General features: G+C 39.5%; 1 protein-coding gene and 1 long non-coding RNA gene across 2 annotated transcripts in view; one reads left to right on the top strand and one right to left on the bottom strand.

The window, feature by feature from the left end:
- The window catches only part of LOC122539459, an 11685-nt gene extending 10851 nt beyond the window's left edge, over window positions 1-834 (top strand). Inside the window, exon 3 of the long non-coding RNA XR_006309088.1 lies at window positions 402-834. This is a non-coding gene — a long non-coding RNA (uncharacterized LOC122539459). The remainder of the gene's footprint in view (window positions 1-401) is intronic.
- A 3891-nt stretch (window positions 835-4725) lies between these two features.
- On the bottom strand, window positions 4726-7231 carry LOC122539455 (permeability factor 2-like). Its single transcript, XM_043674310.1, has 4 exons — window positions 7115-7231; window positions 6193-6325; window positions 5892-5972; window positions 4726-5760 (listed from the first exon to the last, which is right to left on the bottom strand). Coding segments are annotated over exons 1-4 (282 nt in total). The 5' UTR covers window positions 7182-7231; the 3' UTR covers window positions 4726-5759.
- Window positions 7232-14965: the final 7734 nt, after the last annotated feature.

Raw genomic sequence — 14965 nt, 5'->3', positions numbered from 1 at the left:
GTGGAGTGAGGTGAGTGAGGTGGAGTGGGGTGGGGTGAGGTGGAGTGGAGTGGGGTGGGGTGAGGAGATGTATACCTGAAATCGGTCTCTCCAAGATCGTAGTGGATTCAGGCTCCTCATCCTCGCTAATTGCTTTTGTTTGCTTTCCTCTATTTCTCTTCTCTTCTCCTGTGTGTTTTTCCCCTACCTTCTGTTTTCCCCACCTACCTCATGAGCTCCGATGGCATCGGCAGAGGGCCTCTGTGAACCCAGCACAGAGAGAGATCGTAGTGGATTCAGGCTCCTCATCCTCGCTAATTGCTTTTGTTTGCTTTCCTCTATTTCTCTTCTCTTCTCCTGTGTGTTTTTCCCCTACCTTCTGTTTTCCCCACCTACCTCATGAGCTCCGATGGCATCGGCAGAGGGCCTCTGTGAACCCAGCACAGAGAGAGTAGGCCCGGCGTGGGCCTCACGCATTCATAAAACTGAAGCCAATCGGGGCAGCAGCATGGCAGTGGCTAGAGCCCAAATGGCGACAGCAATGGTCAGCAACGATGTAGCGGTTGGGGCTGAAGCCTCACGAGCGGCTGGGAAGCCTGGTGTGCCTAGGCAAGCTTCAGCACCATGCAGGGGAGAGTGAGTTTTCTTGGAGCATCTGCAGGTCCATGCCTCAAGAAAGAACTGTAGTGTTTGACATTTTAAGTTTTATTACTTTACTTATTTACTTTTATGCTAAGAAGACTGTAGCGCTGAACGTTTTAACTTATTTCATTTTTCCATTTCTGTAACTAAAGTTTTGTACCTAAGATGGCAGCGTGCATGGTGATTTTGAACACTTTTCACTGTACACCTGTACCCCATACTTGAGTCCACATGACAATAAAACCAAATCTAAAATCTAATGTTTCACTCTGTCAATAAACCTATTCCAGGTAAATAAAATTGAAAAGAACTGCAGATGCTGTAAATCAGAAACAAAAACAGAAATTGCTGGAAAAGCTCAGCAGGTCTGGCAGCATCTGTGAAGAGAAATCAGAGTTAACATTTCAGCTTCGGTTCTGAGGAAGGGTCATGGACCTGAAATATTAGCTTTGATTTCTATCCACAGATGCTGCCAGACATGTTAAGCTTTTCCAGCAACTCCTGTTTCTGTTCCAGATAAAGACAGTCTCTGGTTTCTTCCTTCACCAGCTAGTTATTATCAGGTGTATAACAAAGGGGAGCTTGTACCTCGAATTCATGTTTCAGACAAGCTAATAAGCTCATTAAAATAAATGTATATATACTCTCCAGTCCTTCCTGTGATCTGGATGATGATGTACACAAAAAGACTAAGGATGACAAAAATGAGGTCCAGTTTAAAAACTAAGATCTTTAATGTCCATTACATTACCATTGGCATATTGGCAAAAGGTTAGTGAGTTCCCGCAGAAATCTTTCAGTTGCTATGTGACATAACCTCAATGCTGGTATCACAGGTCTCACTAGGCATACTTCAGCAAGAATGGGGACTCAGCAGAGGGTCCAGAGCTTCCACTCCCATAGAAATACTCCCTAACAAAATGGGGCATTACGTTTCAGCATCATTACCTTACACAGAGCCCCAAAATGATAAAGCACAGAAAGGGAACATTCAGTCCCATCATGTCTGTGGCAGCCACTTCATTTAAACCAAAGTCCTACAAATAGCAAGAAGGTAAATGAGCAGATGATATTAACCAAGACACAATGGAAATACCTTGCCCTTCTTCAAATGGTGAGGAGAGAGGAAGTCATATCGTTGGAAAAGATCTTCCAGCCGGTGGTGCCAATTTTGTGACCATAACTCTCTGGCCCCCATTGCCATATACCTCCATAGCAGTTTATTCCATGCCTTTTGTCCACTTTGCTTTATGCAAATGATACTGAACACAAGTCTCAATCTTAAACCCGTACAGAACAAATCAAACAACTAATTTGATTTGACTTGATTGATTTATTATTGTCACATGTACCTACGTACAGTGAAAAGTTTTGTTTTACATGCGGTACAGGCAGATCATAACATACAAAGACACAAAGTTTATAAGGTGATTGAACAGAGCATCAAATACAAAGTTATGGCTGCAAGGAAGGTATACAAAAAGCAACATTAGGTTTGAAATTTGAGGGGTCCATTCAGAACTAACATAAATCCCAATATGGTGAAAGTGAGGACTGCTGATGCTGAGGATCAGAGTAAGATTAGAGTGGTGCTGGAAAAACACAGCAGCTCAGGCAGCATCCGAGGAGCGGGAAAATCTATGTTTCGGGCAAAAGCCTTTCATCAGGCTTTCATCACCACTCTAATTATAAATCCCAATATGTCATTCATATTACTTTCTTGTGCCTTTCTTCTGAATAGATAAACAGAACTTCACTCATTATATGAATGCAAACATTGATGTCTTATGGTTTTGTTATTCCATGGTGGGAAGAATTATGGTAAATATGAAATCACAACAAATTATTGAGTTATACATGACCAAACAGACCCTTCAGGCCACTAGTCCACGCTGACCACGTTCCCAAACTAAACTAGTCCCAACTGCCTGCACTTGGCCCTTATCCCTCCAAACTTTTCCTATTCATGTACATATCCAAATCTCTTTTAAATGTTATATCTGTACCTGCATTCAGCACTTTCTCTAGCAGTTTATTCCGCATACGAAACATCCCCTGCGTAAAAAAAAGTTACCCCTCATGTCCTTTTTTAACCTTTCTCCTCTCACCTTGAAAATATGCCCCATAGTTTGAGAGATATTTTCCAACTAAAAGGAGGAGCTCCCCACAAGTTAGTTACTGGGCTGGAATTCATTACAGCTTTGGTTTGTTTTTCACAGCAGAAGCTGTGAGAAGTGGTGAGGTGGTTGGTTGTAGGATCAGCAATGAGTGGCACTCCTGTTCAAAGGCAGAGTGGCTGGCACCTCACTATCATGTGGTGGTCAACCAATGAAGTCTTAAGATGCAATCTCACTCCATCACTCTTGCTCTGTCTTTGATGGCATTGTGTCCATCATCATTGGCCCTTCCTATCATCCTTGATGTTTCTCTGTTAACAAAAAAGTTGCCCCTCATGAAGAAGGGCTTATGCCCTCCTGAAGAAGGGCTTATGCCCGAAACGTCGATTCTCCTGTTCCTTGGATGCTGCCTGACCTGCTGCACTTTTCCAGCAACACATTTTCAGCGTTTCTCTGTTAACCTCAACTTTCAGGACATCAACACTGACCTTTACAGTCACACTTTGTTTTAAAAAATTCTCAAGGTCAGGTTCGTAGGAGAGTAGTCTGACACAGAACAAACGACCAAGAGGCGAGTCTGCTAGAATATGAGCATTTTATTCCCCGCAGCGTCGCCACAACCAGGTCTCATACTTACAACGGGTCTGGCTTATACTCACTCTACATGTTACCGGAACTGGGAGCCGTCAGTTCTCGTAGAGCGGTTGCCAACAACCCACGCTCGGTGGTTAAACGTAACCCCGGAGCAGACTCACCGAACTGGAGACTTTTCCAGCTGATATACTCTTTTCCAGATATAAACATTCATGTGAACAGCAGAGCAAGGCTAAAAAACACATTCCATTCTGGTTACATACAGATAAGAAGATTCACACGGGGAGGTGTGTAATAAGATTCACACGGGACTAAGCAACACCTCCATTCCGGTTAGATTCACACATGTATTGGGACACAATTTTAACCCTTTCACCACACACTTGACCTTTTGATATTGAGCTTCTGGGTCATTTCAAACCCGATCAATAGCTGACTTTAACGTGCCTTGTTATACCCTCAATGCTGCTTTACAAGGTTCAGCCATGACATTCTAAAAGAAATGTCTTGATATTTTCCCTGTATAGTTTGTCAGCTTTATTTCTTTTCTGGCCTGTCCTAGATGTTAATTCTCAGTGTATTGAATTGCGTTGTTAACTGGCTTGAATGTGCTTCATAATCTTTACATGCCTTCCGCTTTAATCCTATTGTATTACACTGTAATGAAAATGCAGGGGGCTGTCATTCAACTTCAGTCTAAAACATGCCTAAATGTGACATTGAGAGGCTGTAAAAACGTTTTGGCTGGAATTTCATTCTTTCAGTCTCTTTCAGGAATATTTATCACACTGCTGACATGCTGGAAAGATGGATGGAGCATAGTCTACTCATTTGCACCAGTAAATATTAATCAATTCTACAACTAGTGTAACATCCTGCTGTGAATATTTAAGCAAATCTACTCACAAGTCAGGTAATCAGACTACTCACCCACTTGCAAAATTGTATCACCCTCTGCATCTCCCATACCTCCTGATTGTAAACTGCTGCCCATGAAAGAGTTGATGGCAGATGAAAATTGCTTGAAATGGGACTCTGGGGCAATAAATGTGTAATATCTAATAGCTAGAGAGATCATTAAGTCCTAATTCAGCCACAGAGAGAAGCCTCATGATACAAAGTGTGGGTTAAAGTGTCAACCTCACAAAACTGAGTCTTCATTGCCAAGTCAAAATGTATTTACTTTTTCGCTACTCATTCTCAGCATGCTGTAACTCATCTCAGATTTAGAAATCGCACATAAGAGATAAACATTTCCTTTATTGTTGTAAAACCAAGAAGCAAGAATTAAGAAGTAAATACATACATTTTATTTGACCATAACAATCAAATGAAGAGAATCATTTTGAGTATTGGCATAAATTATAAACATATAGGTGACAATGAAGAGTAAAAATGTCAATGATACAACAATCTTCAATACACGTGGAGCTTCTTATATTAAAAATGCTTAAATGATGTATGTAGATATGCATACTATTCTGGACAGTTACTGAGTATGACTGAGTAGAACTGACATTGAGTGGGAACACTATTATATTAGAATGAGCACTTGTCTGAAGTAGTGACTGCTATTTGGACTTTCAACATTTCCATCTAGTAAACAACATAGACCAAACTACAACTAACCTGACTGATCTGAGATAAAACTCATTGCAAATTAAGTGTGACAATATGAATTATTTTTAAAAATCATAATTTACTTCTATATCTGATCATCTAGTATCAATTGTTCTTTCCATGTTATGTAAGCAAGCCAGTGTCCCTCAGTTTACTGACCTGGCTGCAAGTTGATAACTTCTTCAACTAAGCTAACCCACTACAACCAACGACTACACTCAGTACCAACATGATAATGAAGAATAATCTAAATGTACAAAAAAAATACCCAGACAGGAAATAGGACAGAGTGAAAAGTTTGTTATGTTAACACTTCCAGTGTGGAATTATAGCACTGTGTTGAAGTATTTCCAGGTAATGATTGACAAGTATATTTTATGGAAAACTGTGATGTAAATTTCAATGACGAAACAAATATTCTTAAGTATTTCTGAATCTACTCAGAGTAAAAGAAAGGACTTAAACCAGTGCAAATATACTGACCATCAGTACTGACCCTATGCCCCCTCTCACCACTTCACTCTAGATCGAAATTCCAGTTATAGAAAGGGACTCTTAACTGCTGAGTAAACATGAAGTATCTGCCAAGATAGATCTGTAGGTGTATGGAAATTAATACATGACCCAACAGGACAAGACATGAGCCCCTTTCATTTCAGGCACGTTTTGGTGTTAATAACATGTATCCTTTCAAACAAAGTTATCTGGAAAGGTTCAACCAACATAATCACCAGAAATAACTGCAATCTTGCAAGAGTTACTAATCAGTTCGAAGGGATTGTCCATTTCCACTCAAATATCTTCTTTTCTATAAAAGAAAGGGATTTGTTATTAGCAACAGAATACTAGTTTTAAGTTTTGGAGCATTTCATAAATAGAAAGCCCCTCGCAACAAAAATAATGCACAGTATTAGGATTTTGTACAAAATAAAAATGTACCATTGCAAAGGCCTTCCTATCTTTTTTATCAAATCTGCCTTTGGATTCACACAGACCTTCCTTCCTTTTCTAAGGGTTGCACTGAAAAAAAACACATACAATGTTAGTTTGACTTCATGGTTTGGGTATATAGAAAGTGTGCAGCTGGTTATCTTTATTTTCAAACTATGCAATAATTGTGGAGATTCTGTGCCAATCGCTTTACTCTTTCTCAGGCCACGCATTCAGGGGTAAGGATCATTAAAGTGGGTCGCCACATCTTTCAACAATGCTGTTAAGGATCTCCAATGAAGTTACTCACATGATTTGAACTTTGGTGCAGTGCGGACCTGCGGGTATGATTTCAAGTTTCTTGATGTACTTTCGGGGGATCCCGAGTGCAGATCGGATACAATGACAGCGCAGATCGAATTTCACTGCACCAATGGCTCGGCCTGCACAGAAAGCCATGTGAAATGTTAATATCTAATACTGTAGTTTCTCACAATCTTTTTTAAAAATAATTCTCTCTTTGTGGATCTTTCTCCCACAATATGAAACCTCAGCAGCATTCAGAACTATTTTCCCATTCAGAAGTAACTGGCTGTCAGATTGTAGCAGGAATCATTTAGGATATAGGAATAGGAATAGGCCATTCAGCCCTACAAACTTGTTCCATCATTCAATGAGATCATGGTTGATCTGTGGCCTAACTCGATATACTTGACTTTCCTCCACATTCCTTAACACCTTTGCTGAATAAAAATTGATCTCTCTCAGATTTAAACATAACAACTAATCTAGCATCAACCAGAGGTTGTGGAAGAAAGTTCCAAGCCTCCAATTCATTTTGTGTATAGAAGTGTTTCCCAATATCTCTTCTGAACAGTCTGGCCCTACCTCTCAGACTATGCCCACTAATTCTAAAATCTCCAACTCGTAGAAATAGTCTATCTTTATCTATCCTGTCGTTTCCTGTTAATATCTTGAAGACTTCAATCAGATCATCCATTAACTTTTTAACTGCTGTGAGAGCTAAAGCCCATGGTCCTATTTGCAAATGGTCACCACACACTGATACTAATTAATTTCTACCAACGAGGCAAAAAAAGCCTCTCACCCAGTCTCTCACACGTTAAGGTGTGCCCAGTATTGTATCAAGTTGAAGATTTCTGTTATAACTTTACTGTTCAGCAAGTAAACAGCATGATTAGGGTCCGTGAGAAGCACAACAAATCTCTTACCATCTGTCAATTGTCCAGAAAGCATCAGGATGGCTAAGATGATGAAGATAGCTCTGCAGTTCATCATTTCTTTTTTAGCTGCTGATCGTACAGACTCAGGCAATTCTCTGCTTCTTTGCCCAAAGTCAGTGCATTTATAGTCTGACTGGTCTCGCAATTATGAATTTCCACACACTGGCCCAGATCCAAAGGGAGGTGGTAAAAACATAAGTCAAACCTACTGGACTTATCCCGAGATAATAGTGAAGCTTTAGTTTACTTTATTCTGACTACTCCAGCAACCAACTTATTCATTTTGAATTGCAAAAGTTGACAAATGCTTACAAACTATTGAGAAAAATTCACAAAATTGGTTTCAAGTGCAGTTTTCAAGTATGTGATTTAATTTCCTGAGCAATGCCATAATTACATAAACACGGGTCCCAAAGCAATTTAGCTGCATTCCAACCATTCTCTACACATCTGAAATACATCTTTACTTGCCTTGTCACATAAATTGTCATCGTTTTCAGTCTTCTAAAGAAACTTATATAATTGGTCCATTGTACAACAGGTTGGAATGACTTGGTTGACAGCAAGTTATTGGCAAAGTTGAAATGGAAGGCGTGAGTCATAGAAACATAGGAAAAGGAATAGGCCATTCAGCCCGCTCTTCTATTCAATAAGATTGTGGCTTATCTTCCAACTTGGTCCCTTGTACTTGCTTTCTCTCCTTAACCAATAAGTTCTTTAGTCCTCAGAACTATATCTAACTTCTTCTTGAAAACATTCAATGTTTTGGTCTCAAACTGCTCACCACTTCCTGTGTGAAGAAATTTTGTCCCAAATGGTTTACCCCACATCCATACTGTGACCTCTGGTCCTGGACTCTCCAGGCATTAGGAGCATCCCATCCTGTGTTTACTCTGTCTGGTCTTCTGAAGAGTTTTATAGGTTTTATTTATGAGACTACCCCCTCATTCTTCTAAACTCCCATGACCATAGTCCTAACCAAACCAGTCTCTCTTCATGTGTCAGCTCTGCTTTCCCAGGAATCAATTTGGTAAATCTTCATTGCACCCCTGCCACAGTCAGAATATCCCACCTCAGATAAAGAGAACCAAAACTGCACATAATACAACAACTGTGGTCTGACCAAGGCATCGTACAATTGCACCAAGGCATCCCTGCTCCTCTCTAACCCTCTCGCTATGTAGACTGACATACCATTTGCCTTCTTCACTGTGTGCTTCACATGCATATTTACTTTCAGTGACTGGCGAACAAGGACACCCAGATTTCAATCACCTCCTTGTTTCCCAATACAGACTTTAGAAATAGAATTGACTCAACATTGGCACATTTACCTTCACACATTTAATGCATTGTCTGAGCTTAGATGACGCCTATTATTAGATAAGCTGATGCCACCTTGAGAATGTAATTCTGGGATTTGCATATTAAAGAACCTAAAACACTATATCCCATTCTAAAAGATGAAAGACTTAATCTAAATTTATTTAAGAACTATAACCTGGTGTTGTGTGATTTTTAACTTAAAGTTGTTTAATATGTAATTACAGCTCCATAACACTGTAACCCTTTTGCTATAGATTCAGTGTAGTATGGTCATGTTCCACAACCATTTGATGAAGAGGCAGCACCTCGAAAGCTAGTGCTTCCAAACAAACCTGTTGGACTATAACTCGGTGTTGTGTGATTTTTAACTCTATCATTTCTGACACTGTTTTCCATGTGATCTGCTCTTTATTCTTTTATAATGAACTCTAGCATTTTCCCCACTACCATGTCAGGCTGGGCAGTCTATAATTCCATTTTCTCTCTACCTCATTTTTTAAATAGTGGGGTTACATGAACGACCCTCCAATCTATAGGATCTGTTCCAGAGTCATAAAATTTTGAAAAATAACTACCAATACATCCACTATTTCTAAGTTCACTTCCTTATGTGCTATGGGATGTACAGGGCCATGGAAATTGATTGGCTTTAAATCCCATTGGTTTCATTTCCTACTAATACTGATTTCTTTCAGTTTCTCTCTCTCATTAGACCATTTGTTCCCAACAGTTTTGTGACTCTATTTGTGTCTTCCTTTATGAAAGTAAAGTATTTAATTGGCCTGCTATATTTTTGTTCCTCACTATAGATTGCGCTGTTTCTTATTGTAAGGGACCGACATTCATCTTCACTAATCTTTTCCTTTTCACTTGCTTATAGAATCTTTTACAGTCAGTTTTTATGTTTCCTGCAAGTTTACTCTTGTACTCTATCTTTCCCCTCCTAATCAATCACCTTGTCCTCCTTTGCTGAAATTGAAACTACTCCTCCAGTCTGTTGCTTTTTTGGCCACTTTGTATACTCCTTCCTTGGCTCTGATTCTGTCCATAATTTCCCTTGTTAGCCATGGTTGGACCACCAGCTCTGTGTTCTTTTTGTGTCAATCAGGAATGAATAATTGTTACAGTTCCTCCATGTGATCTTTAAATGGTTACCAATGGGTATCCATCGTCATCCCTTCCCCAATATAGTAATTATCATATTGCAGCCAGCTCTCACCTCATACTATCATAGCGTCCCTTATTTAGATTCAGGAACCTCATCTCAGAATCAACCACAACACTCTCCATCTTGATGACAACTTCAATTATATTATGGTCGCTCATCCCCAAGGGGCTTTGGAGGACTAGATTGTCAATTACAGGTAGTTCTCATATAAAGCGTGTTTCAGCAATGCAATTTGGCCATAACGTCGCTGAAGAATTAGGGAACGGTATTTTTGCGATTGTCTACCTCTGTTTGTAACAGTGTGATTCCAGCAGCGATCGTTTTGCAAAAATTCATTTTGTGTATGCGCCAATATCAGCACTGAAGTCTCCATGCCGTCCTGCTCATGCATCAATGTCAGCTGCCATTAAGGGCAAGCTTAAAAATACGGGGTAGACCATTTAGGACAGAGATGAGGAGAAACTCCTTCACCCAGAGAGTGGTGGCTGTGTGGAATGCTCTGCCCCAGAGGGCAGTGGAGGCCCAGTCTCTGGATTCATTTAAGAGAGAGTTGGATAGAGCTCTCAAAGATAGTGGAATCAAGGGTTTTGGAGATAAGGCAGGAAGAGGATACTGATTAGGAATGATCAGCCATGATCATATTGAATGGTGGTGCAGGCTCGAAGGGCTGAATGGCCTACTCCTGCACCTATTGTCTATTGTCTATTGTCTATTGCCATCAGTGCAAGAAAGAGATACTGTACAATACATTGAGCAGCTTCATCTCAAAAATTTAACTAATGAATGTTCATTGCTCTCTCTGTGACAAGGAGATTCTTGTATAATCCCTGTATAATTCCTGTATAATCCCTGTATAATTTCTGTATAATTCCTGTATAGTCCCTGTATAATTCCTGTATAGTCCCTGTATAATTTCTGTATAATTCCTGTATAGTCCCTGTATAATTCCTGCATGCCTCTTATACATACCGTTGGCCTTTTTAATTTGTTTTTGTTCCTACGTATCACACAATCTACTCCCAGATTTCTTTTTGCAAAAATGGAGGGGCATAGTGACAAGAATGTTAGCAAGAAGTGTCCTGGTGATAAAATTGCAGGTAGTGTATGCAAAAGAAAGGCGATAATACAGGAAGAAAAGCTAGATCTGGGACAATCTTTCTCACCATAAAAGAGGAAATCTTATCCATTTATGAAGATCGAAAGACAAAAGCTCAAAATCCTGCTACGCATTCCATAACGTAAAGTTTATTGGTGAATCTGCCTGCATAGACGAGAAGCCTGCGCTAGCATTTCCTCCCACAGTAAGAAAATGACGAGAAAGGCTACACCATAGATTAAGTCTTCAACTTAAATCCGACAGGTTTATACTTGAAGTGAATGCCAGCAAGAAACTATATTTCTAAGAATGAAACACATGCTCCAGGCTTTTAAGTGGCAAAGGATCATATAACTGGGTGCCAATGCCAGTGATGATTTAATGCCTGCGCCTATGGTGGTATGCCATTCTCCCAATCCGCGAGCCTTGGAGGGTAACTTTAAGTCTACCTAGGCATCAATTTGGGTCAAGCAAAAAAGGTTTGATGACGGGGCAATGTTTTTCTGACCTTATTGTTGATGTTTTGGGAGATGTTTTTAGACTGTATAGCAGGCAAAAAGATTGGATTTCAAGGCTCTTCTCATCCTTTAAAATCTTGAAAAATATTCGGGAGAAGCTGCTGCCAAACTGAATGCAGGCAGTCTGTACTGACACCATCCCAGACCTCCACAGTAATGACACTAGCATTCTTGATGTCAAAGCTCTTTCAAACTTATAGAACACTGTCCTTATTATCCCAGGCAGTAGTTGCAATCAGCCTGTTAAATCTTAAACAATAAGATTCACCTTGGTCAATGGGTTGAATGAGAGATTTTGTGTTTGGAGGTAGGAATAATACTATGATGTTTTCAGAAAATTCACCAATCGTAGCAGGATGGCTTGGCGCATTAGCCAGGATCATAGAATCCACACCGATCCTCCGAAGAGTAACCCACCCAGACCACTACCCTATTACTCTACATTTACCCCAACTAATGCACCTAACCTACACAATGGGCAATTGAACATGGCCAGTTCACCTAACCTGCACACCTTTGGGTTGTGGTGTGAGTCTGCCCCCTGATATGGCAATTCTTACCTTCAATAACAGAATAAGCTGTGTATGAATGTTATGGTATAGAACATAGATTGAAAACCCAACAGACATTTATTTCAACTATTATATACAGGAAAATAGTAATTAGAATGTTACCTCTCTAGAGGGACAGCAAATGGGAATGAGGAATAGTAAAGGACAAACCCTAGTTTATAAATAACACCCTCTAGTTCTGGACAAACTTCCTTTCCATGTCCTCATTAAGACCACTTAGGATCAAATACAATTCAATCAGGTCACTCCCCTCTCTCCTAAACTCCGTTGGAAACCAGTCCTTTCGGTCCAATGTCTCCTCATAAGCCAACCCACTCATTCCAGATATTAGTCTAGTCAACCTCCTCTGGACTGTCTCCAATACATTTACATCCTTCCTTAAAAAAGGAGACCAACTCTGAACATAGTTTTTGAGGTGTGGTCTCACCAATGTCCTACATAGCCAAAGCAAAACATTCTCACTTCCATGTTCAATTCCTCTCATAATAAAGGATAACATCCCATTAACCTTATTGGGTTACTTGCTGTAGCTACATACTGATTCTTTGTGACTCATGCACTGGAACTCCAAATCTCTCTGCATCTCAGAATTCTGCAGTCCTTCTCTATTTAAATAATATTCCACTTTTTATTCTTCCCGACAACCTTCATATTCTCCCATATTGTATTCTAATGGCCAAAATTTGCCCCCTCTGTGAACCTAGCTATATCCAACTGCTTTCCTATGAAACTTGGTGATGTCAGCAAATTTAGCTCCCATGCCTTCACTCCTCTCAGCTAAGTCATTGACATTGATCGTAAAAAGTTAGGGCTCCAGCATTGATCCTTGTTGCACTCTACTGATGCTATCCTGCCAACCACTAGGAGACTCACTTATACGTGGTCTCTGTTTTCAACCAATCTTCTATCCATGCTAATATGTCATTCCCTTCAACTCAGCAAAATAGTCTCTTATCTGGCACCTTTTCAAATACCTTCTGGAAATCCAAGTACAGTATATCTGCAGGGTCCCCTTATCCACAGTGCATGTTATCTCTTCAAAAACTCCAATAAGTTTGCTGAACATGACTTCGCATTCAAAAATCATGTTCACTATCTCAATTACCATGTTTACCATGTACCCAGCTTTTTAATGATTGATTCTAATACTTTCCACATAACTTACTCAAGCTGTCTAACCTATAGTTTCCTGTTTTCTGCATCATCTCATTCTTGAATAGAGGAGGTATATTTGCTACTTTCCACTCTGATGTAACCTTATTAGAATCTAGCATATTTTGGAAAATTAATATCAGTGCATCTACTATCTCATTGGTCATTTCTTTTCAAACCCTAGGATGAAATCCATTGCGACATAGGAATTTATTAGCTCTCAGCTTCATCTTTTTGCTGCTCAATTTTGTTTTCCTGACAATTGCAATTTCACTAAGTTCCTCTCTCCCACTTCCTGATTTACAACTATTACTGGAATGTTTTTTTGTTTCCTCAATAGTGAAGAAAGAGTTTATTTCATACACCATTTTCTTAATATCTACCATTAATTCCTCATTCACTGACTCTCCAGAGGACCAACATTTTTTTAACTTTATTTCTCTTTTTGATATCTGTAGAAACTCTGGCTCTCTGCCTTTTACATTTCTAGCTAGCTTTCTGCCATATTTTAAATCCTTTCTCTTGATTAGCTTTTTTAAATTTATTCTCTGCCACTTAATATTCTGTCCAATCATCTGATCTGCCACTCATGTTTGCATAATTACATGCCTCTTCTTTAAGTTTAACACTTGCCTTAACTTTAGTTAACAACAGATGGTCAATGCACCCTCAGTATTTTCTTTATTATTCCCAACACAGTATTCTGAAATCTCCACTTAGTTGTCTGCCAGTGCTTCTATATTAATTTATTTCTTAGTCTAGTAATTCAGTTCACTTCATCTAGCCCAGTTTTAATGCCCATATAGTTGCCCTTCTTTCAATTTAAAATGCTAGTCTTAGGCCAACTCTTCTCTTTTTCAAATTAATATAAAATTATAATCATATTGTGATTTTTGCTATCGAGGAGCATCTTAATTCTGAGGTCAATAGTTGTTCTTGTCACATTACATAATATCAAGCCTAGCTTAGCCTGCTATCTCATTAGTTCCTGAATGTGCTACTCTAAGAAACTATGTCTTAAGCATTCCATGACGTCCTCATTCTGGCTATCATTATTGATCTGACATTTTGAGTTTATATGTAAGTTAAATTTGCCCATGATTATTGCTATCCCTTTATCACAAGCACCCAATATTTCTAGCGCATTGTTTTCTACATCATAGTTACTGTTCTTGGCCCTTAGAGAACCCCTACAGGTGGCTTCTTTACATTGATATTCTTCAATTCCACCCAAACCCATTCTACAACCTAATCTCTTGAATCAAGGTACTTGCTAGCTATTGCACCAGTTCAAGGCTTGATTAAGAATGCTCCCTCCACAGTGCTCTTGCCAATCATTCCATTCAGGCCCCTCAGAATTTTGTGTACCCCAATCAAATCACCCTTCAGCCTCCTCTGTTGGCAGGGGAACAACCCCAGCCTACCCAATCTTTTCCTGTATTGGCAAATCTCCAATCCTGACATCTCCTCTTTCTCTTCTCTGGTGCAATCTTATCCTTTTCAGTTATGAGGTGATCAGAAATGCACAAACTACTCAAATTGTGGCCTAACTAATGATTTATACAGTACTAACCTACTCTTATATTCTATGCCTCAACTAATAAAGGAAAGGATTCCATATGCCTCCTTATTGATCTGTCTTGCTACCTTCAGGGACCTGTGGATATTTAGTCACACAAATGCATCAACCTATCATTACTCCTGGTAGTGTTGGGGTACGTATTAGAAACAAAGTTCTAGTTTTGAGGTGAGAGCAGGAAGAGGCATTGAAAAAATTAGAGGAGAGATCTGATTAAGACTGGAACAAAAATGTTTCACCAAGAAGTCATATCCGTAACCAAATTTTCACATATTGGCATAGGAGCCTAGGAGCAGGAGTTAATCTTCCACCCTGTCACATCTGCACTGCCATTTAGATCATTTTATTGAAATGAAATGAGTTGTTCAGTGATAACAAGTTCAACGGGGGCCCAGACTTAAGACAATTAGCAAAAGACATCAAAGCTA

This window comes from Chiloscyllium plagiosum, chromosome 2 (genome assembly GCF_004010195.1).
Source record: "Chiloscyllium plagiosum isolate BGI_BamShark_2017 chromosome 2, ASM401019v2, whole genome shotgun sequence".
NCBI classification, from domain to species: Eukaryota; Metazoa; Chordata; class Chondrichthyes; order Orectolobiformes; family Hemiscylliidae; genus Chiloscyllium; species Chiloscyllium plagiosum.
The sequence above is the reverse complement of the archived record's forward strand: the minus strand, read 5'-3'. Positions and strand labels throughout refer to the sequence as shown.

Coding starts and splice junctions, on each gene's coding strand:
- LOC122539455 (XM_043674310.1), bottom strand. CDS start 7,181: ATGATGAACTGCAGAGCTATCTTCATCATCTTAGCCATCCTGATGCTT. Junction 6,326..7,114: donor TTCTGGACAATTGACAGATG/GTAAGAGATTTG, acceptor CTTTCTGTGCAG/GCCGAGCCATTGGTGCAGTG. Junction 5,973..6,192: donor TGCACCAAAGTTCAAATCAT/GTGAGTAACTTC, acceptor GTTTTTTTTCAG/TGCAACCCTTAGAAAAGGAA.